The sequence below is a fragment of the Nothoprocta perdicaria genome, unplaced genomic scaffold, assembly GCF_003342845.1.
Source record: "Nothoprocta perdicaria isolate Ctin4 unplaced genomic scaffold, notPer1 scaffold_31, whole genome shotgun sequence".
Classification (NCBI taxonomy): domain Eukaryota; kingdom Metazoa; phylum Chordata; class Aves; order Tinamiformes; family Tinamidae; genus Nothoprocta; species Nothoprocta perdicaria.
The window spans coordinates 43,086-65,757 of record NW_020455544.1 but is presented as its reverse complement, the minus strand read 5'-3'; the positions used below and the strand labels follow the sequence as shown (position 1 = coordinate 65,757).

The window sequence follows — 22,672 nt, the reverse complement described above, 5'->3', positions numbered from 1 at the left end:
GCGCCCGCTGGCCGGGAGGGGGCGGYGGGATGGGCAGGTCGTCCCCACGCCCTCTCCGGCGGAGCCCGCAGAGAATAGGCTGAGGCGGGAGCTGCGCGCACGGCATCCTCCGCATTGTGCGAACCTGCAGCGGCGCGGGGGCGGCGGCGGGGCCCCGCGGGCTATTTCAGCCGCTGCAGTTAGGCGGCAGGCACGGGGGATGCTTTTGTGCGCCGCCGCGGGCCCAGCGGCGGGGAGCGGGTAGSGCTAGCGGCCGCTGCGCGGCGGCTTGGGCGCCGCGGTTCCCCGCAGCCGTCCCCGCGGGGGCGGCTGGGCGCGATGCCGAACTAGGCGCCTCGGGAGCAGACGGCGGAGCCGGCAGCAGGACGAGCGGGGAGCCCGGCATGGCGAGCAAGCGGAGCATCGAGCTGGAGCACTTCGAKGAGCGCGACAAGAGGCAGCAGCGCGCAGGGCCGCGCCGCGGCGCCCCGGGCTCCGGCGGCGTCGGCCCGCGGGGCAATGGGCTCATTCCCAGCCCGGCGCACAGCGCCCACTGCAGCCTTTACCGGACGCGGACCCTGCAGGCGCTGAGCTCGGAGAAGAAGGCGCGGAAAGCCCGCTTCTACCGCAACGGCGACAGGTACTTCAAGGGCTTGGTCTACGCCATCTCCACCGACCGCTTCCGCTCCTTCGATGCCCTCCTCGTCGAGCTCACCCGCTCCCTCTCGGACAACGTGAACCTGCCCCAGGGCGTCCGCACCATCTACACCATTGATGGCAGCAAGAAGCTCACCAGCCTGGATGAGCTGGTGGAAGGTGAGAGGGCTGTAGCATRGGGCTGGGTTGTGGGCTGTCTCCCGGGGTGCATTTTCCTCCCAGAGGGCCAGTCGTGCTGGAAATGGGCTGCCCTGCAGGTCCCAAAGCCAAAAGGAACTGTGTTGACCTGTCAAGATAGGCCTTGTTTCCTCTGCATTAGTTTCTGACCACTTCTCCAGGCACCTTGAAGTGTGTGGGCTGAACATGCAGGTATTGACTTTGTGGTAAGGGTTCAGCAGCAGGTCCACTTGCTGGCTACCCAAGCAGGAATAAARTTTTTGGCTGGGTTCTAGCTGCTGCCACTGATCCGTGAGGGAAATGTTTGAGCTTATTTCTTATGCTATCACTGATGTCTGACAGTGGCTCAGGCTTTCCTAGAGAAAGCCCCAGTGCTGTGAAAAGATGTGTCTATACCCTAATGCTTATTAAAACTAGCAGGTGTAAAGTGCCATTTTCAAATAGGGGGAGAGTCCAGATTCTTAAAGGGAGCTAGGTGCGAAGTCTGGTTTCTGAAAGCGCTTTGTAAAGATAAGTACTTTCCAAAATTATCCCTAAGTTGTGTTTGGTAATGAGACTTAGCTGTGCAGGTTTCTCAGCACTTGAAAGTCCAAGCAGTACTTGACAACTTCTCAAAAAAAGGCCAGGGTACTTTTTTTTCTCTGAACAGAATCCCTTGTTGTATGGAAATGATAGTTGCCTGGATGAGCAGCAGATGGGCCTTTGGGTGCTTTCTGTGGTTTGAATGACTGTGTTTGCAAGCCTCTGACTCCCATTTTCATCCACAATTTCTTTTAAATCTGATTCAAGTATAATATTTTCGGGTATATTATGTTTTAACCACATTTTTGGGAACGGGAGAAGACAAATCAGGAGGTAGGCATAGACGTATATTTGCTTGTTGAGTGTATACATGCTTGGATAAGTTCTATTTTCAGAAGCTAGACATATATTCTAATTAAATCTTACCCAACATACTCTTGCGATGCCTTAAAACAAAAGTGTCTTTCAAGCCTTATGTGTGTTATGAACAGTGTGAGTTTTTTACCAATATTCACTTGATGCTTTTTTTCAGACATCCWTTGTATCTATTGCTGTAGTTTTCTACCTGGTGAGTTCAAATGCCAGTGCCAGATTAGCAGTCTTCTAATCTGTTGGTCAACGTGTGCAGCTCATGCAAGAGGAAAGGAAATGTTGCAGTATTTGCTGCATGAAAATCTTGCTCATAAAGTATGGGTATGAAATACTGATATAATTGTTTTGTTTGTGTGGGAAGGTAACTAACAACAACAAAATCAACTCTACCGCTATGCGTCCCCTGGTTTCAGGGATAGGATAGAAAAATTATCTTTATTGTGGAGGAGGCCTACAATATTAGGCAAGGTGGATAGCACGTGCCTGTACCTGTCTTCTAATAGTTTGTAGAAAGCAGTGTTCTGAATCTCCTGAGTAAATAAAGCCAAAAAAGACCTAGCTAAAATCCTGATCATCATCCCAGGTTTTAGAAAATATATAGGGAACTTAAATGATGCAGATGAGGAAATGGGGGAACTTGTACAGAGTTATTGTATATGACATGAAAGTGAAGGAATACTAAGAAATGTTTGTGGAAGGAAGTCCTAAGAAACAGAGAAAGGAAGGAAGGAAGTGGCATGCTCATACAAAAACATGGAGATGAATGATTTATCTATAGGAAGGTCTTACAGCTTCGTCTGTATCTTCTGTTCAGTGAATTATAGAAAAATGGGATGCCTTTTTTGAATCTCAGGAGAGAATTGCTTGTTAGTACCTTGCAAAAAGGAAAACAAATCTTGTTCAAAGAATTCTGTTTCAGAGACCCTGGCTGACTCAGGATCTGAGTGTTGTATGCTTTTTTATTTTATTTATTTTATTTTTTCCTAATGCTAAGGAATACTGAATACCTAGAAGTCTTTGACTTTCAAGGGTAATATGTCTGAGTGCTTCTAGACTTTGTTAAATACTTAGCAGTTGATGTTAACTTGCAAAACTTGGGCAATGAGAGACCCAAAGCAGTAATGTTGCAGTGTTTCTTCTGTAGTTTTAGGTAATGTAAGCCTCCTGTCTAGTAGACTGCTATTATAGCAGTTCAGAACTTTTTTTCCCTTAAAATTAAGAAGTTAGAACAGTTATATGTCAATAATTTTCCAGTGCTCCTTCCCCAAATTAATCTACCTTATACTTTATGGTTAGTTCAGAAAAGTGCTTTGAGAACTGCATTCATAGTGACAACATACAATCCCTGTTTTCCTGTCCATRCTTAAAATTGTGCAGCTGAGTTTTTGAGAGTTCACCTACCCCCTAACTTTTATCGCTGCATGCCTGTCTTGAAAGGTGAGGTAAATGCATTTYCTATGAATGGAGTATTGAACAAACAGTTGCCAAAAGACAACTTGCATGGACAAGTTCTTAAGTCAGCAGTCCTTGTCTGTTTATCAGTCAGATTGACCACTGTTCAATACCCTCTGTTCATCATCTTTTGTTACTGGGGTAGCGTGAATGTTAATATTTAGGCTACTTACTTAGGCTACTTACAGATGTATCTGGAATCCTTCTCTTACAGTATACTTAAACTGTGCATACACACACAGATCCTACTTCAGGACTAGCTCTCTGGATTTTTTTTTTTTTTTTTAAGTTACTAAGATACAAAAGGAATTAGTAAGCTTCTGTGTATTGAGACCCACAACATCAACAGATGTTATTGCCTTTTGAGGTGATTATATACCTAATTTGGGTTTTTTTTGGTGATACCAGATTGTTCTGAATACTGTCTCCTCAGCAAAGCCATCTAAAATGCTGTCTTGAAGCACTGGAAGTATGGCATTTATGCCCTTTGGATATTATAATGCTATAYGCAAGAGGAGGTTCAAAGCTCTGCRAAAACTGTTCTGGAGCTTTGCTGAGCTTACTGGCATAGAATAGTGTGGCTGGAGTCAGAGCCCCAACTGTAACCTAAGTCTTTAATTCTTAAATTATTTCTGCATTTAAAAACCCTTATTGCTTAATATGTATTCCTGCCTCACCAGTCTGTATAGCATTAGTGACTACGTGTTGTGATATAAAAGCTAGAGAGCTGCCTGGTTTATATTAATGTCAATGCTGTAGGCTAAAGACATGCTATTTATTTCCAATAATGCAACTGTTTTGAGTATGTGCTAGTTAAGGCTGGTTTTCATTAGTTTTAAAATTTTTAAAGTTGTAAATGGAAAAGGGAACTTCAAACCATAAAACCAACTGCATGGAAGTTGGTAATATAAATACTTTGAAGTATTATTTATACTTACTTGTGGAACTGTGACAACTGTGAGGGGCTGGTAGATGTGCAGACAGCTTAGCTGCATCTCTATCAAATTATCATTACAATCTTGGAAAAGATTTTCATCCTAATGGAATTGGTGTATATTTAAACATGTGAAAATCTCATGTAAGAAAGTGAAGCAGACAAATTTAGTTAGACATGTGTTTTGAACTGTGGAGATATCTGTTTTTTTCCTTAATAATGTGAGTGTGGAGATTCAGAAGGGTGTCTCTGGAGATCAAAATATTTACACTAATCCCAAGCAGATATAAAAATGGGTCATATATTAAAGCTGTGGGTAAGTATATTATGGAACATAAGATTCTCACTTTTTCTATCTGCATAGTGTCACATAAAGAAGAGGTAACATCCTTGCAAGTGACTCTGACACATCTTCCAAGCATCAACAGATGAATCTTTTATTTTTTTTTTCTTTTACTTAAAGGGATGGCTAAAATAACTTGCACTGTTGCACAATGTTCTAATGTTACTACTGCCTGATCATCAAAGGGTGGTGTTTTTCATTTGTTTTTAGCCTTGCTTTTTGAACATGTCATTCTCTAGGAATGTCTCCTGTACTCTGAACTCTGCAGTTCTGATTTGGCTTACCAATGCAATTATATTCTTCCTTTTTTTCTCTTCTTTTTTTGTTTTTGTTTTTTTTTTCTTTTGTTTTGTCCTATCAGATCTATCTGTTAATCCACACAGTTCAGTGTTTTAAGTTCTTCTATAAACTATTCCTTATGCAGAAAGCAACAAATTATGTCTTTCTTTCTGTGTTCTATATGTATTGATTTCCTGGCTACTTTGCAAGGTTCTCTGTGGAATCTGGAAGCTGGGTAAAGACATTTTTGCACTGAAATCATTAGGAGTTGAGGTACTAACTTCAGCTGAGCAAAAGTTTCATCCCCTTTCAAGTATGTGCTAGGCAGTCAATGCTTTCGTCTCTGACTTAAACCTCTTTCTCCAGTCTTGCCATATATGCCTGCCTTGCAGATGTAATAGATCTGTTTGTGATGCAAAACCTATATTACCAAGTGTAGCTTATCTGGCAGATATAAGAGAGCAGGCATGGAATTTAAGAATTGCTAGATAATATGTTAATACACTGATTCTCAAATAATTAGTCGATTCCTCTCTCTGTTCATCTGCTAATTATAGGAAATTATTGATGTTCCCAGATACCTTTTTATCAAAATAAGAAAACTAAGAAAGGCTATTAATTAAAAACAGTATAATAAGTTAAAAGTATGAATTGGAAACAACCTGTTTCAACTGCATTTTTACCAAGCCTTAACGTCAAGACAATCTACTTAATGTTTTCAAAAAGAAAAATTGAGAACTCTGTTCAAAGGCAATTAATYGGTAATAAACAGCATTTGCAGTCTGTTCAAGTAGTCAAGAAATTTGATTTTATTCCCTCTTAAGTGAGGAAACAATAGGAATGAGAATTTTACACACTTACTGTTATAAATAAAGAATGCTTTAAATATTAATTGAAAATCTTAGGACCATTTCTGCTGTTCTGATGAGTGTTGCAATAAAACCCTGGCAGACAGTAGGTCATATTGAGTGAGTAAGAAGATAATCTGTTACGATTTGTATCTGTAAAGGACAAAGTTATATGAACACACACCGACACATACACATTATATACATATATAAAACACAAATATATATATATATATATATATACAAAGTTACACAAATACCATTTTCAGAGTCTTCTGCAGTAAATTCTCTAGCAAAAGGATCTCTCATTTTCTACTTTATGGGAAACATTTTTTTTTAATTGAATGGCTTCTTTCTGAATAGCCTTCATTTATTCCAACATTAATTAAGCTTCAGCTGAGAAGYTTAATGTTGTCCTATGTGTTTGTACTCTTAGCCTTGAATGTGTGCTTATTGTTGAGTTAGGATGAACATGCACAGCATCCTCTTGAATTGTGTTGTTGCAGGCAAAGGCAGTTCCCACTTTTCTGTTTTAATGGGATCTGTTTGCTCATTTTGAGTGTTTTAAGGCTCTTRGTATTTCTAAAGGTGTTTCATGTTTCCTTTTTTTTCTTTTTAACAAGAAATTTGTCTCTTTTTTTTTTTTTTAGCTGTCTAAAGAACCTGTCAAGTTACATATATGTCTTCCTTTCAGGTGAAAGCTATGTATGTGCATCCAACGAACCATATCGCAAAGTTGATTATACCAAGAATGTGAATCCAAACTGGTGTGTGAACATAAGGACTGGTTCCACTCGATCCTTAACATCTTTGACATCTACAAAGAGTGAAGTGAAGGAGAGTAAAGATTTCATTAAGCCCAAATTAGTGACCGTTATTAGGAGTGGAGTGAAACCCCGGAAAGCAGTGAGAATTTTGCTGAATAAGAAGACTGCTCATTCCTTTGAACAGGTCCTGACTGACATCACAGAAGCCATTAAATTAGATTCCGGCGTAGTCAAGAGACTTTGTACGCTGGATGGAAAACAGGTAGGAGAATGAATCACTATGAATAGCTAATAATTGTGAGCTAATCCAGCTAAATTTCTTTTTTTTTCCATAACTTGAGTGCTTGTTATTACATATGCTATAATCTGCTTTTAAATTGGAACAACTAAATGTAGAAACTACAAAATTTCTCATTTCATGTTTAAGTATGTATATCTGCAAAAATTACAAGTTTTATATAACGTGAAGGAGTATTACATAAAAGTTGACTGCTTTTCATTTTAAGAAATGTTTAAACTGGTTTGTATTGCTGGACAAAAATACATGTTGAGTGTGTCTAGTAATGCAGTTTACTTAAAACACTYGAAAGTTAACAGTTGTTAAAATGCATACATGTTTTCAGAAGCACAGTCATGTTTTCAGGCATCAGCATGACAGCTGAGCAGTTCCTGAAATGATATTACTGTCTCCTTCTATTTTACTTCCTTAAATTTAAAAATATTGAAATTTTTATCSTGGAGATAGTAATTGACATGGTCAAAGGAATTTTATTTGAAATGAGTAAATATCTGAAGCACTTAGGTCCATACCTTTGCAGCATGTTTTTTAGTTTTACCACTGCAAAAACGTTATCAGGATTAATGATGAAAATGATTCTGAATATTTCAGAAAATAACACAGAAATGCAGTAGAGTGACCCACAGAATTTTCTGCTGCAGCTGATAAATGGTCTGTAATACTTTTGCTGTGATCACAGGTTAATGACTTAGCCCTTCATAGAACTGGACTCTGATACTTTTATTTGACAATAATCTATAATTTGGCAACACTGTCTTTCTAGCAGTACAGACCAAGGTAGGCTGCAAAGTAAACCACATTCCATGTCAGACATATGGACTATGTAGTATTGACTCAATGTTAGAATCCACACCCTTTCAGAATTTTTTTATGCACTTGCATATCTATATCCTCCTATGCGTTATTTGTAAAAAAAATCTATTTTGTTTTTGTACATCTGGGAATTTTTATTTTCAAGTCTATCATGACTGTGGTCATCACTTAACTTTTTGTATTAAGAGTTACTAGCGAGTGTATCGGAGAAAAAATGCACCTTTTTAGAGGCTCTCTTGGTGTGTGTGTGTGTAATGTTTCTGTGTTAACTTTTATGTGCTTTGGGTACACTTTATTAAATATTTAGAAAGAAAGACTTTTGTTCTCTGATATTAAATGAAAAKGAGCCAATGCATCATTGAGACTCTTGATTTGCAGTAATTGGTGAATTGTAACATGCTTTCTGGTTCTTTTAATAATTTGGATTTTTCATTAGATTTCTTAATAAGATTTGTTGGAAGAATCATTTCTACGAATGTACTTTTCTTCTAAAAAGTCCTGCAATGTGATTTAGTTACGCTTAATTTAATTCATTATACAGCAGCTTTGAGGATATTTATTATAAAATAATTAGTCTTTCCTACCCYTAAAGTCTTCTGTTACTGTCCCAGATAAGAGGAATTTATTCTCCTCAAGCAAGCAGATTGAAATAGATTTGAGATGGGTCAGGAAAGGAAACTGCTTCAAAGAGGACGCACAGTTTAGATTCCCCTCTGCTATGAAATCATTAAACTCGCTGATCTGCATTGGTGTGGAACATGCAGTGGTGCATCTGGGATCAATACAATTAATTAATTCTCAATTGTACATTAAATCCTATACATGTTTTTTCCATATTAATGTCATCCATGGTGGATGACTGCTGTTGGCATCCCACAGTGAGCATAACCACTTATTGAGAATGCTCTGAATTTGGTGAAGACTTGTAGTTGCTGCAGCAGCTGCTGTACTTTCATGGTGATGGAGTTGGTCATTCTTGGATTGCAGTTGTAGAGATAGGTGTTTTCAAGTGCAGTAAGAATATTTGTGGAAAGTTTTCCCTGTTGACATCCTGTAGATTTTAGCTCCATCACCCATGTGTAAATTGCTTCATTTATGTCTGTGCCTATGTATAGAGTCATCCCTTTCATTTAGAAGAAAGGTTTCCAACAGTTAGCTTTTCCAAAAAATTCGGGAAAGAGCCTTATTCTTTACTACTGTAATGTTATCTTGTTCATTTTTTTTGGTCCTGGAGATAGAGCTACCCTGATATGAGCTCTGCCTTTAGATATCCTGAGTGATAAAAGCCTCTGCCTGAGTATCTAGGAGGAAAGAGGCTTCCATTTTTCTCCCAAAGTAAAGAGCTGACCTCGGCTTGAGGCTATGGGAATTGTTTGTTGTTGTTGTTTGTTCTTTGCTGGTATATGTAGGGGTTGGCGCCCTAAGGGCATTGTGGGGTTTGATAAATGAAGAGCTGCTTTGCTGCCAATTACCAATTGGTGGAAATTTCTGAGCTGTTTTCCCTAATGTGGTAATTGCTTGTTCTTCTAAAACTGCTAGTGAGGCAGATCTTTTATGTTTGTCCTATTGTTGGCACAGCTTGAAAGGAAAGCATTTGGGGAAAAAAAAAAAGGCATTTTGTAAAAGGCTGTGTTCTTATAAATGTAGTTCTTGTATCTTAGTCTTTTTATTCCCTTCTCCCTGATGTTTTATTCTTGAGGAAATATATTTTTGCTACTTTTGAGAGGAAACAAGTCATGTGTTCTTACAATATATAATTCATGCAAAAATTCAYGTGTTTAAAAAATGCATATATAAAATGTGTAGTTTTTTTAATTAGGAAGTATGTGGTTCTGTTACCAACTCATAGGGTGAATTTTGTTTTTTGTAGAGGTTTTTAATGGTGAGTACTGGGGAAATGAGCCTCATACTTTTTTTTTTTTTTTTAGCAGATGAACAGCTCTTTTGAATCCCCCAAGACTTCTCTGAGGATTTTTGCATGAGGAAAAATACTCCTATAAAACTAATGGCTTTATTTTGCAATTTAGGCTTTTGCTGTTCCAGATTCTTTGCTTCTGACATTGAGGTTTACCTGATATATTTGCCTGACCTGAGTGTTTCCTTAGTTGGCTGCATTTTCTTCTGTCTCTTCTTTACTGGAATCTGTCACTTTCCTGCTGTGAAGCAAGTGTGCTCAAATTGGAGCGTCGCCAGTTGGGAAGTTAATCTTTCATTTTCTCCAAAAAAATGGAGAGTTTCTCTGTTTTTCTAAATAAATATCAAATAATATACAGTTTACAATAATATTATTGTAAACTGTGGGATAGTAATGTAATGGAAAATTGCCTTCACTGTTTCTTCAAGAGTGAGTATATGGTTGAGGGAGCCAGGGGAAATGTATTTCCTGGGAGAAACTCTCTGAAATTCTCTCTTTCTCTCTCTCAAAAAAAAAAAAAAAAAAACCCTATAGAATTCCAAAGTATGTATTATTTTCATATATTATTCTCCCAATAAGATAAAATGAAATCTTCAGGAAGATGGTAGCTTTTCAAGCATACATCCTGTTGTGATTTCCTGATGGAAATTCATAATGAGTTTGGAAAGGGATGACTCTGTATGCTGAGTTCCAAAACAGTGACAACATACCACAAGTAAATCATACCTCAAAGGTCTTTTTTGACAGACCATACTATACTGGTAGCTATCTCTAGGCTTAACCCAAAAGCAACCTTATGTGTGTTAGTGATTTTTTTTTTTTTTTTTAATAGGGTACTCATTTTCATTAAAAGTTAAATGAGTAAATAAGGAAAGTATATTTTATTTGGAAGTATTCATCAAACTTCATATTTTTGTGTTCTTTTTTTAAACAAGTTGGAACATTCTGAATATTCATAGAAGAGAGGGGATAGCTTATAAGTTTATAACTTCTGAATTCTTTATAATTTTTCTTTTTTTAATACTGGAAATACTAAGGAGGCCAACTGCAGCTATTAAAATACCCGTCATAGATGGCAGTTCTTTCTAGCAGATGAATCTAGGAATCATCAGGAGAGTTCTTGTTTATCAGTATGACTGGTGTTCCCCGACCTCTCATTTCATTTCTGGGTTATAGGTTTGTTGCTCAGTTCTCAAGATCTCCATTTATGTATCATATCTACTGTAATCTTTATCTCAGTAAGAAAGGATCTTTTAGTATTAAGGCAAATTTATATTTGAAGTCATACTTGGGGTGAAATGCTTTAAATTTTGTGCGATCAACTAAATAGTTCTAATTTATATTTAGTTTTTCCACCCAATGTGCAAAGGCAGCTTTTTTTTAACGTGTCTTATCAGAAGTACACTTTGTTTTGAGAAAGTAGGCAGTAGGAACTAAGTGTTGTGAATATCTCAGTTCTTTATTTTTAGTGTAAATTAATTGTACTGTTATATTGCTGTCTGCGACCCCTTGCAGGTGTTCAGAATGACTCTAGTGGAGATTTCCTTCTATATTAGGCACACAAAAGGAGATCTGCAGATCACACAAAAATATGACAATTATGAGTAAAGCAAAGGTCATCTAACTTCGGGACTTTGGTAATGGGGAATGAAAGTCTCTGCATTTGGTCCYTCATTGTCAACTTCATAAAACTGCTATAGAGAATTGCACTTTCTATAGCTAAGCTAAGTACAGCAGATGTAGTTAAGCAATGGCCACCAGTTATAACCAGTGCACCAAAATGCTCTCTGAATGTGGCTCCAAAGACTTGAGCTGACTCAGAAAATAGCAGAAGTATATTAGAATATCTAGAGAAGAGCTGGATAAAATATGTGAAGGATAATAGAGACTAGGAAAAAGGAAGAGGAGAGAGTTAGATAATGACTTCATTTCCGACAACAGTTGCTTCTGTGGTGCTTGATATTGTAAATTTCAGTTAACTTATGGGGGTGATGAATGCTCCACAGTGCATTATATGAGCTACAAAGAGTATCAAAAGAAACTGAAACACACAAGGTTGTGTGATAAATCTGAGGTTGAGTTTCTCATCACAGACTTTCAGGTAGTCAAATGCAGACCCTATAAGGAGACTGAACTGGGGTTTGGGACCAGAAACTTAAGTTTTAAGTATCTGAAGAGGTAGAATCAACCTTCATAAAGCAATGAAAATTTTCCAAAAACAAAAACAGCAGAGTACTCAGTAATTTGACATTATGATTACGATTGACAATATAACCAATAAAATAGTGGAAGTTTTGGGTAGAAAGGCTTTTCAGAATTCATGGTTGCTGTCCACAGGAAAAAAAGGATGTTAACCTTCATATTGTGTAGTAAATAACACAGTTATGTTCATTGTGCTTTAATTCAGTGCAGTCTTTATGTTGGAGTGTTTTAGGTTTAGTTGGTCCGACTGCAAGGTAGATGAATGGAGTTTTATAAACTGTTTGAGGTTTCTAAGGGCATAATTTTTGTTGAGTGTATTTTGTAACTAGAGTCTATGTGCAACTTTGAAAGAGTTGTTAAACTAGAGACAAAAAAATACAAACATGTATTGTTTGTATTGCATACGAACATGTGTGCACACATGTTGTGCATGTGGTGCATACAAACGTGTGCACTCCACGGAGAAATTTACATAGCAAGGCTTACATTTAGGGAGTTTGATGATACTAACAGACCTGTCCCAGTATTTGAAATGAGATCTGATTCAGGGAAACTTGGGCTTCAGCTAGGGGCTAGAAGCATTTCAGAGAACAACTGCTGAGAGATGCCTCTCTGTTGGGTGTGGAATACAAATATTGCAAGTTTGAGAAGCAAGAGAATTAAAGGAGCCCTAGTCTTCAGGAAGTGTGACAGGAAATAAATTGAACCAACAACCTATTGCAGAATATTTCTTGTTCAGCCTTTTATATCAGTATGTCTAGAACTGGAAACCCTGGTTATTAATTGCAACAGGGCAAGAGGAAGTGGTGTATTCAAACAAAGGAGATAATTTTGGCCTCCATCCATGGACTTTAGAAATTTTCCCATTTGTAGCTATGGAAGGTAGTGGTATTTCAAACTTAACTGTTTAGATTAACTGTGCTTTGTCATTGCTGCAATGATCTGAAAAATACCTTAAAAATAAATACACAAAGATACTTTTCTAGCTACCAACTTAGGGAATATTTTATATAGCATTTGATAAAAATACAGTGGTAAGTAGTGCAGCAGTGCAAAATTTTTATTTTTAAAAAAAAAAGTCTAATGAGTCATCTAAGTAGACGGAACTGATGGAGCTGAGGAAGCTCTTTGCTTCATTACACATGCAAGAAATAAAGGTCATGCTATGTGAAATAATTASAGTTCTAGCCCTGGGAAACTACTTTCTAGTACCAAGGTGTTTTGAATTGAAGGGGCAACCCTCTGTGTTGCTTTCTGGAGGATCAGTGGTCTAAAATGCAATACAGATAGACCACATAATGGCAACTGGAACGGAACATTCTCTGAACTGAAAAAACATGCTGACATTTTGACTGAAAGCAAACATACCTGTCCTGTTAAAACTGATATCCAACTTGCTGGAGTCTTTGTGGCGCTACAGAGAAGAAAAATCCTATTGGGTTTTTGGTGTTTGTCTGTGCATTCCAAGCGCTGACAGCACTGAATAAAAATGACATGCTGTGCAGAGTGGGAAACAATCACTGGGAAGATAGTAGTGTCACCGGTGGTAACACTGCATCTCTGTTGATGTGTGATTATAATAATTTTAGTACTCGGTTACAAAGATGGCGTGCGTAGCTCTTAGAATAAATGAATAGTATGTAGTCATTGTGTGCCATCTGCCATGCTAAGATCAAGTCACATGACTTGGAAGCTAAATCTTGGGAATTTGTTGTGTCCCGCTGAGCCTGGCCATTAACAGATAATTATTCTGGTAAAAACCTTTTGAATTCATTCTGCAGCTGTTACATGCCAGATTAGAATTTGTGTTACAGGTTTTCTATTACTTTGAGATCTTGGATTTTGCTCTTGTAATTAAACTATCCTGTTTTACCTCAGTACACGATTTTTACATTATTGTATTTAAATATATAAACTGTTCTTTAAGGAAGACCGTTATAGTGTTCCTTATAGTGCTTCCTATAATACAAAACCATTTCAAGGTTGAATTTGTTCCATTCCTGTTCATAATACAGTCTGTAAAGAAACTTGCAACTTTTAAGAGTCTTTGTGGTTGATCAATCTGTAATACTAACTGCTTCTTGGTTGAATGTAATCAGGTTGTCAGTGTTTCTTAAATCTATTCAAGCAATAATACTGTAATCTTGAAATATGAACATTTCATGTAATCTGTTCCATTAAGAGAAAACGGCCCTTTTCCATAATAAATTCATGTTGGGAAACATAAAACAATTTGTCAGAGGTAGGAGAATGTTCATTCTTAATGTTTAAAATATTACTAGTGGATTAATATGCAATGAACCTTTAAACACAATAGTCCAAGGATTTTAAAGGAAGTAATGTTGAAGTAATAGCAATGCAAGCCAACTTTTAAAAGGAAAGAGTTTCTCAACGCTACATGGAATAGTGACTTTTCTTATTGCTTTACATTTATAAGCTTTGCATAGAAAAATGTGATATTCATTGTTGTCATAGGCAATGAAATTCAATGTTCTTCTAGCACTTCAGTTACAAAGTCAACAACTATTTTCTGCAATTGTGCAAGTATGCTCTTCATGCTGTGTTCTTAAATGTATTTATTATATTTGGTGTGTTTTATTGACTGAAATGCAGCACAGATGCAATATGTTGTATAGAGAGTAATCGCCATCCTCTATAACTAGTTTAGGAATAATTGAGATGAACAGCCTTGTCAGAGTTTAGGATTGCAAGGTACAGCCTGGGTGAGAATATCCATTTGCCTGCACTGGAACTGACAGCCTAGTATGCTTCATGTTTGGAATACCCATGAGACTCTCCAGTGTGACCATCCTGCTTGTCACAAATATATTACCAAGACCTGAAGACTCTTAATCTGTGAAACTTTGGAATATGGTGTTTGTGAATTACTGGGAAAGAGTGACAGAAGGAGTTGATTATATCCTCAGGAGCCACACTGCAAGTAATTTTAGATAGGCTATTCCAAAATAATTATGATAAGTGGTCAATGTTTTGAATTACTGAGCTAAAAAGTATCACAGCATATCTGACATTTAGCTAGGAAAAACTTCTCCCCAGACAAAATCCAGTAAATGCAGTTGGCTTAATGGAAACATGGAACCTTGCAGGAACATGGTATCTTCACTTTTCAGTATTATGACTGATTTCGATTATGTGACTACTTTTTTGCCTCAAAGATAGATGGAATCCCTCCCCTTTYGTGGATCTGAAATTCTCTCTTCTGTATGTGTCTGTGCAGCCCTGATACAGCAGTCCTTTGTTTGCATGTGGAAAATATATAGTGCTATGCAGTTTAGCACCGGAATGGCTGTTGGTATAAAGAATGGGTCTGTTACCACCAGTGGTCCTTGAAGTTTAATGCCTGCCTAAGAATGTTCTTCTAGTTTAAACATTAATCACTAAGGATACTGTCACGTTTATTCTTCTGAGGCAAATTCTCTAATTTGAAGAGTGAGATCCTCATCTTTGTACTTCTGTTGCTCACTGTTGAGAGGAGCTCATGGACARTGGTGCAATCCTAGGTACAATCCAAGACACAAAGGTGGGGTCAAGCAGGTCAAATCCTGCTTGAACTAGTTATGGAATAGATTTCTTTGGCTTTGATGCATGAATATGTTTTGATTGTTTTCACCAGGCTTTATCTTTTGCATATTTTTTTCTATCTTCTCCTTTTCAAGTATTTGTACATAGAAGCCCAATATTTATGATAGTTATATCTAAGCAACATTGCTTTTCCTATTTACATGTCACTCAGTAGACAAACTGTCACAAATATACAAAATTTAGTAAGGCATTATAGTAAAAGGTGCTTGATGCTGCTTTTTATKATTCTTAGACACCAGCTAAAATTTCCAAGGTAATTATAATGGCTTGTTGGTGAGAATAATCTCTGAGGTGAAGGTTTCTGTTCCTTAAATTTGTACTTTTAAAACTTTCTTGACCATCTCTGCGAACATAATGCTTTTGGAGTATTCACTGGTATTAACATTCTCTAACACTTTCTTGCCCGTAACTGCATTAAGGGAAATGCAGATCAGATGGATTATGCAGATGAGCATTTTGATGTCTGTTGTTCTCGTAAGGAAGTTTGACRTCCTCATTTAATAATGATGTATTATTAATACAAAGTATTAGTATGATTGACAGTACATATATATTAATGGAGATAATAAAGACCTATCCAAATGAGTTTTAGCTTGTTTAAAATAAAAAACATGAGTAGAAAACTAGCAGAAACAGAGTAACGAATGAAGTACTAGTAAAAATGTTAAGGAATTTAGCACTTTCCTCTGTCTTTCAGTAAGTCTTTCTCCCAATCCTCAGTAAGAAGTAAGATTTAGAGAGGTTTGAGAGGTAAAAATTAATGTAAATTATGAAGTGTGTGTGAGGCAGGGAAGGAATTAACCTTCCTGAAAGCTGAGCCTAATTCAAAGCAAGCCCTCTATAGTTTTAAAGCTATTAAAAGATTATTATCCAAACAGAATCCACAAGGCCAGATCAGAGACATTTAAACCACTTGTTCTCTAGTGACCTAATTTAAGAAATAGTTTCTTAAATATTATCTTAAACATTYTTAAACATATTCAAAAAACATTGAGGTGTGAGAGGGAAATTGTTTATTAAAATTATATTGAACACATGAACTGAGGATGAGGAGTTCTTCAGCCATGCTTATTTTTACTTTGTGCATTGTTCTCATTCTCCGTCTGGTGGATTAGATACTAATAGGCTGGGGGTGGGTTACCTGCCTGTAGAAAAGCAGAAGCCTAGGTCAAGAAAGGTAGGAGTGGGTAAGTAGGCTGGGGAAATGCAAGCTCCATTGTCTGTTGTCCCAGCTTGGCAGAAAGCCGCGAGAATCTGTTCTCAGTTAATTTTGTGAGACCAAGGAAAATGTTTTAGGAATAGCAGGAAGGTACTCAGTATTTTAGGTAAATTTCTAGGGAAATAACATAGGTGTCCTCGGTGAGTAATGTTGTTTAGTCATAGGAAGAGGCTTTTGAAACATTTAGCACTTTCTGAAAATTTCAGTGATTTCTTTCTTCAAAACCTACTAGAAACAATACCACTTTCTTACCCRAGTCTTGGTTTTTCATCCCTGTGCTCACTATAGGGTTAAAGAATGAACTTAAATCTCTTCAAACTTTTATTGAGCTACCTGTGATTTCTGGAAATATGTGAACAGTCAAAGCACACTGAGGTCCAACCACACTCCTTTCCTTGTCCCCTTTCTCTTTTCTCCACCTGATTTAATGTCTTTCCTGTATAAATACTGCTAAGTTGAGCTGTGCAGAATTGCTTTGCTAGTACATTAGTGGCAAAAGCCACTGCAGAGAATTTTACCCCCTAAGAACTTAACTGCATCAAGAATGAAGAGGAATGCTAGGCCCCTGAGGTTTATAGTATACTGAGAGTGTCATTTTGTGGTATCCTTGGCCTTCTCTCTTCATCTCTTGCGAGGTGGATGCATGCAGGCCCATTTAGTGCCTAAATGCTTACCTGGAATTGAAAATATTAGCTTATCTACCTTGCTTGAATAGAGCTTTTGCCTGAGCAGCATTTGTGGAGTTGGTCGTGTTACCAGTAACTTCATTTGATGGTTGGGGGAAGGAGAGCATTGTTTTGTCAAAAGAATCCTGTGGAGAGGAGGCAGGAAGTCTGTGGTACTGCCACCTGGGGAATTGTGCTCTCATATACACATCATTTCTCCTTGCTCTCCCAGCTGCAAAAGGCAAGTGAGAATAAAAATGTCAACTGGGAAACTGAAGAAAATGAGATGCATAACAACTGCGGCTGTTTCCAAGTGGTTGGCATCAATTGCATGCTTTCTGGCCAAAGGAAAAACTGGGAGAATAGTGCTTTGGATATTTCTGTTAAGTGCAACTCCCCAGTGTTTGAGTGCTGTCAAATAAGCAGCATATATTTGAAACTAGTTCCAGATCTTTTCATGTCATTCCTTTTTTTTTTTTTTTTTTTTTTTTTTTTTTTTTTTTTAGAGCTTACTGGTAGTGAAATTCTCTTGAAATCACCTCTACATTAAAGGAAAAACACATTTATCTTCTGACACATTTGTGCAGTGGGGTTGGAAGAGAATGTATATTTAGATTGGGATCTTTTCCTGAAACATTTCCAAAACTGCAGCATTTGTGTATCCTTCTTTCAAAGCTAATGAGGGAGTTGATACAGGTCCTGGAAACAGCAGGTATTGCTGAATTTTTCATTGCTGTGAACATAAGACCTTTGTTGCTATAAATATTTGGGATAGGGGAAAGTCAGGTCCAGTATTTTCATAGGAAGACCAAAGTTTGAAGCCTTGTTAGAGTAATAGATAAGAACTGCAGCATTTGTTTTGTATCACGTGAGGTTTGAATTGACTTGGGACTGAAGTAAAAATCCTTTGAGAAACAAGTATTAATTCCTYCTATGTAGATTGATTTTGCTAGGGATGAGACTGAAGTTAGAGGCTCTCTTTGACCTTTTTTTTGCTGACTGTTTTAAATATCCATATATAATTAATCTCCAAAGGTGTTAGGTGATTCATCCTCCCCCATCCTGTGAGTTGATTTTAGTCAAACTATCATACTTGAAAATATTTTATACAGAGAGATAGATATTGACTGCATAAAACCTGGATATTTGTGAGAGGACCTTATCTATTGTCTGTCCTCAGTTGGCAGGGAACAAATTATAATTTTGTCTCATTTTATAAAAGTTCTCTTTTAATTATCRTTTGCCATAATGGAAACCGCAGGATTTCTTTGATAATTAAATTGGTTCTGGAATTGGAATATTAATTAAATTGGTTCTGAAATTGGAATATTAAGAAGGAAGATTTTACTCTAATCATACATTACCAGGTTTCACTAGGAGARCAGTGACTTTTAGCAGCAACRTTGCTTTATACAGCTGAATTTGTGTATTTCTGTTAAATATATAAAGTCTTTTTTGGCAAACTATATCCTCAAAACAGCAGAAAATATAACCCCAATTCCTTTTTTCTTTTGTGTAGAAAATAGTTTAAATCTATGTCAACTTTTATATTCTAGAGTATATTCTTTGATTAAAACTGCTCAGTGTCTTAAGTCTCCCCAGTATTAGGATTTGATATATTAAATTGTACATAAATTCTGAAACTTTTGAATGAATGCATTTCTAAGTGTTTAAAATATTAAATTTTCAAATCAAAAACCGAGTTTTGAGAATTCTCTTTTTTTGAGAATAGAGGCATGTTTTCTCTTTTACAGAGATTTCCTTGAAACTTCCAGTATTTATCTGAATTGTTTCTCCGGCTGGGTTGTTGCAAGATATAGCCAGAAGGGGTATCTAAAGTGCATGTATAATATATGTCAAGCTATTTGTTTGTAAATCTGTGATTATAAAATCACAGGTTGCAAAAGCACTGATTCTGCTTCACTTCTGTAGTTTGAACTTGACATATATCATCTGGTATTTCACTTTGTTGTACCCTCCTCTATCGTCTCTGGGATGTGCTTTGATCTTTGATTCATGTTTACTTTTACTATGGTTATTGTATTGAAATAACCTTAGAACCTCAGCTAATTTCTGTCTAAAGGCTTTTTGTTACTTTTTTTCTTTAAAATATGTTAGCATGTGCTAGAGAAGATACCTGTGCGAATGCATCTTTGAGCAAGTTGTTAGTTATATGAAGTTGAAAGAGAAACTTGCATGTTTGACACGCTTACATGTTTGCTCTCTTTACGGTCTGTCCAAAGAATTTTACAGAGAATGCCTACAACCTGTGAGGTTTCTTTGTGGATTCAGCACAAACGATTTACTTACAGAAGTTTCTTGGTCTTAGTAAATAGTTTCTAGTGAAAGACAGATGCAGCGTTTCAGTATTTCTAAAACTGCATCAACACAACTCTAAATGTTGAATTTCACATGTAGCAAAACTGCTTAAAACGCTGAATTGAAATAGTCTTGCTCATACAGTTTAAAAATATTTAATGTCTTAATGAAATACTGTAGGTTCAAAGCACTCAAACGTAATTTCACGATACAGGAAGGAAATTAAGTAGACTATCTTTTGAATGCTGTTCAATAAAGTTCTACTGCCTTTTGACTGAGTTTGTCAYAGGCAAAGAATGACTGATTGTGTTTCCCAGGAATTGTGAACTCCAGAAAGCATGCAAGATGGTAGATTGGGTGGGTCATCACAATGTAGATACCCATTTGAGGGCTCTTTTGTTTAGAAGGATGTCACTTCTCAGCTTTAGACAAAGCGGAGGCAGCATCCAGCTCTTCATATTGACAGACAATAATCTATGTAGATGGTAAAATTATGTAGTCATGTTCTCCACTTTCCTTTGTGGAGTGTGAGGTGATCAATGCTATTATGCAAGCCTGTTATTATGATAGCAAAGTAGCATTTATGTCTATGTCTTATAAGCATTGTAAGACCTTTGCTAATAATGAGTCTTTGTTTTCAGTTAATGGTAGCAATAGTTATCCTTGTATTTGAGATGCATCCTCAAAAGAAATCTGTCTAGCTTACTTGCCTCTGACCAGCCTGACAAGACTCTTCTTATGCAGTTAAAGCTAATTTTGGTTTATATTGATTCTTGGGAGCAGAAGAGGATAATCATAAAGCTGACATAGCATGTATTTACTAGTATTGCTTTTGCTTAGTTTCTAATTTTCTTTCATTTTTCTGACTTAAAGATCTTTCTGTAAATGTAGATAAACATAGAGGCTCCAGCTGTGGMCAATTTTACTACTCTAGATCTAGTTGAGCAAATTGTAATACTACCTTAACCACAAAATCCTGTTGCATTGATCTAGTCTTTGGCTTTATTCTCTTTCTTTTATCTAGAAAGAAAAATAYTGTATATGTAACCAGAGTTGAATAGAAGCTCAGCACTTTTTGCTTTTGAAATTGTGATTTATTCTGCTGGCTCTACACCAATATTAACAAATATATTAAATTTTAAATAAGGTATCCTTTTTATTGGCATATGAGTTAGAAATTATAATAATTTTAAGAAAATTTCTGTCTTGAGTCAATTTTCAAGAAACTAAAAGATTGTGTATTTCTTCTATAAGGGCATTCGTTAGATGTGTTAACTGTGTACTGTTAAACAAAGCTGAGTATATTTAGTACATTTAGTATATTTAGTACATTTTAATGCCTTGTCCCACCTCCTTCCTGGTTAGCCTTTTTGCAACAAAGCATATGTAACAGGAGGGGAATTGTGGATTCACTTGAGAATGAAGGATGTKCGTAGTACAATCGTGAGCGTTCAGTTGCCAGAATGGTCCGTAAATGTTTGGAAATAGCATAAGAGAAAAAGCTGCAATTGCTGAGGCTGAGCTGAGGCTCTCCACTGAAGTGCTCCCCAGTGTTACGAAAGGAGGCTTCCCGGGGTCTGATGAGAGAGTGCCAGAGTGAATAGGAAACCTGGTGAGCAGGTTRGATCAGAAGCACAAAGAACATAAGAGAACAGGTTCAACAAAAACCTTTCTGCACTGTAAGATTTATATGGTCTATAACGTCATTTCATTTGCCTGGGATGTAAGGAGCTTGCACTAATTTGACACAGTAAATACTCATTTTACTTAAGTTTATACTTTTTTTTTTTTAACTTAAGGAAAAAATCTGTGATTCTGTGAACTTTGACAGAAAAATTCAGTATTTACACTGAACTTAGTATTATTTGCTTCTCTGATGTCTTTGCTTGTTGAAAGAGCTATGAAATGCCTCACCTCTATTAAATGTTTTAGTTTTTCTTCCCATCTCAATATAAACTTGGAGGTGAATGAAATATATGTGTGTTTTAAATCATGTGGGGGTTCTTTTTGGTAATTAGATTTTTGTAATTATATTCCTTTTCTATCTGTACTTGCTGAGTTTCCAGCTGCTTGTCACTTCCCTGCATATACTTCCTGCAGTAATATTTTGTTGATGCRTAGAGCAGCACTTGAAATTTTTACGTCTGTGTGCAGCTATAAATTTGGGTGAGAGTGCTTAATTAGAGATGGAACATGTTAAGAGAGAAGTGTGCATGTTGTCAGAGAGTAGCACTTCTGCTGTGTTGTGCTTTTTTAAATTTTTTTTTTATTTATTTAAGCCTGCTGGTTTTATGGTAATCCCAAGTATTATAAGTAAATAAACCAAATTAGAGAGAGCAGTCTTCCCAGGAGCACTAGGAACTTTAATTTTGTATTCTTGTAGCACTTGTACTGTTTCTTCAGGTAGCTTTCCAGATAGACCTTCTGGAATATTTGTACAGATAGATACAGAGTTGAGGAAGTTCTGCACAGGTCCACATATTTGAGCATTTGTGGGATCTGAACTGTAGTATTTTGTTTGATCTGGTTAGCAATGCAGTAACAAACTCATAAAAAAAAATAGTTTTAGTCTTCAAAATAGTATTTTATCAGAGGCTTATTTCAGTTCTTGTGTGTAACCGTATTTCAAGGTGATCACGTTCCTTTGAATTATTAATAATTCTTACTCCTTTAAAACATGATTATGCAACTATGTATAGAATGTAAATATTTGTAGAAGACTCTTAAGAATTTTTTAATACTAAAAAAGAGTTTTAGAACAAAAAATACTGTTACAGTCCTCTTAACTAAAGAAAAGGAGATGGAGAATGTACCATACCGAAATATTTACAGGATTCCTAGAGAGTTGCAGATTAACTTTTCCATAGAGCATTTTAAGCAACAATTTCAACATGAGTTCACAGAAAATGTTTTAGATATTTTATAGAAGTTAATTAAGAAAAATAAAGTAATAGGTGATATTTAAAAGTCCCTTCTCAGAGGTCTGTATTTCTGTGGGGCCTCACAGTCTCTAAAATTTCCGTGAGACCTCAAAATTTTATTTCAACTAGTACAGTAAACACTTTCRATAAAACATTTTAGCATTGGCTCTTGTATGGAAAGTAAATAAACCACTTTGAAAATTGTTCTTAGGCTTCCACCTGGGATTAAATGAGAAAAGTATAGATAGATATCTTTTATAAATATATAAAAATGGACAATTTATATCAATGCATATTTTATCTCTAGCCTTTAGCACAGCTTGCAGGAGAGCCTCTTGTTTAGAGAGAAGGCTTTGGGAGCTGGACAAGTACTTGCCAGCCTGTTTT

General features: G+C 36.7%; 1 protein-coding gene across 2 annotated transcripts in view; it reads left to right on the top strand.

Annotated features, from left to right (window-relative positions):
- Positions 1–353: 353 nt before the first annotated feature.
- DCLK2 (doublecortin like kinase 2) overlaps positions 354–22,672 on the top strand; it is a 65,288-nt gene continuing 42,969 nt past the window's right edge. Inside the window, exons 1-2 of one of the 2 annotated variants that reach the window (XM_026042620.1) lie at positions 354–795; positions 6,258–6,592. In XM_026042620.1, coding sequence (XP_025898405.1) covers positions 384–795; positions 6,258–6,592 — 747 coding nt within the window. In that variant the 5' untranslated portion in view covers positions 354–383. The remainder of the gene's footprint in view (positions 796–6,257; positions 6,593–22,672) is intronic. The other variant, XM_026042621.1, reaches the window with a different exon arrangement.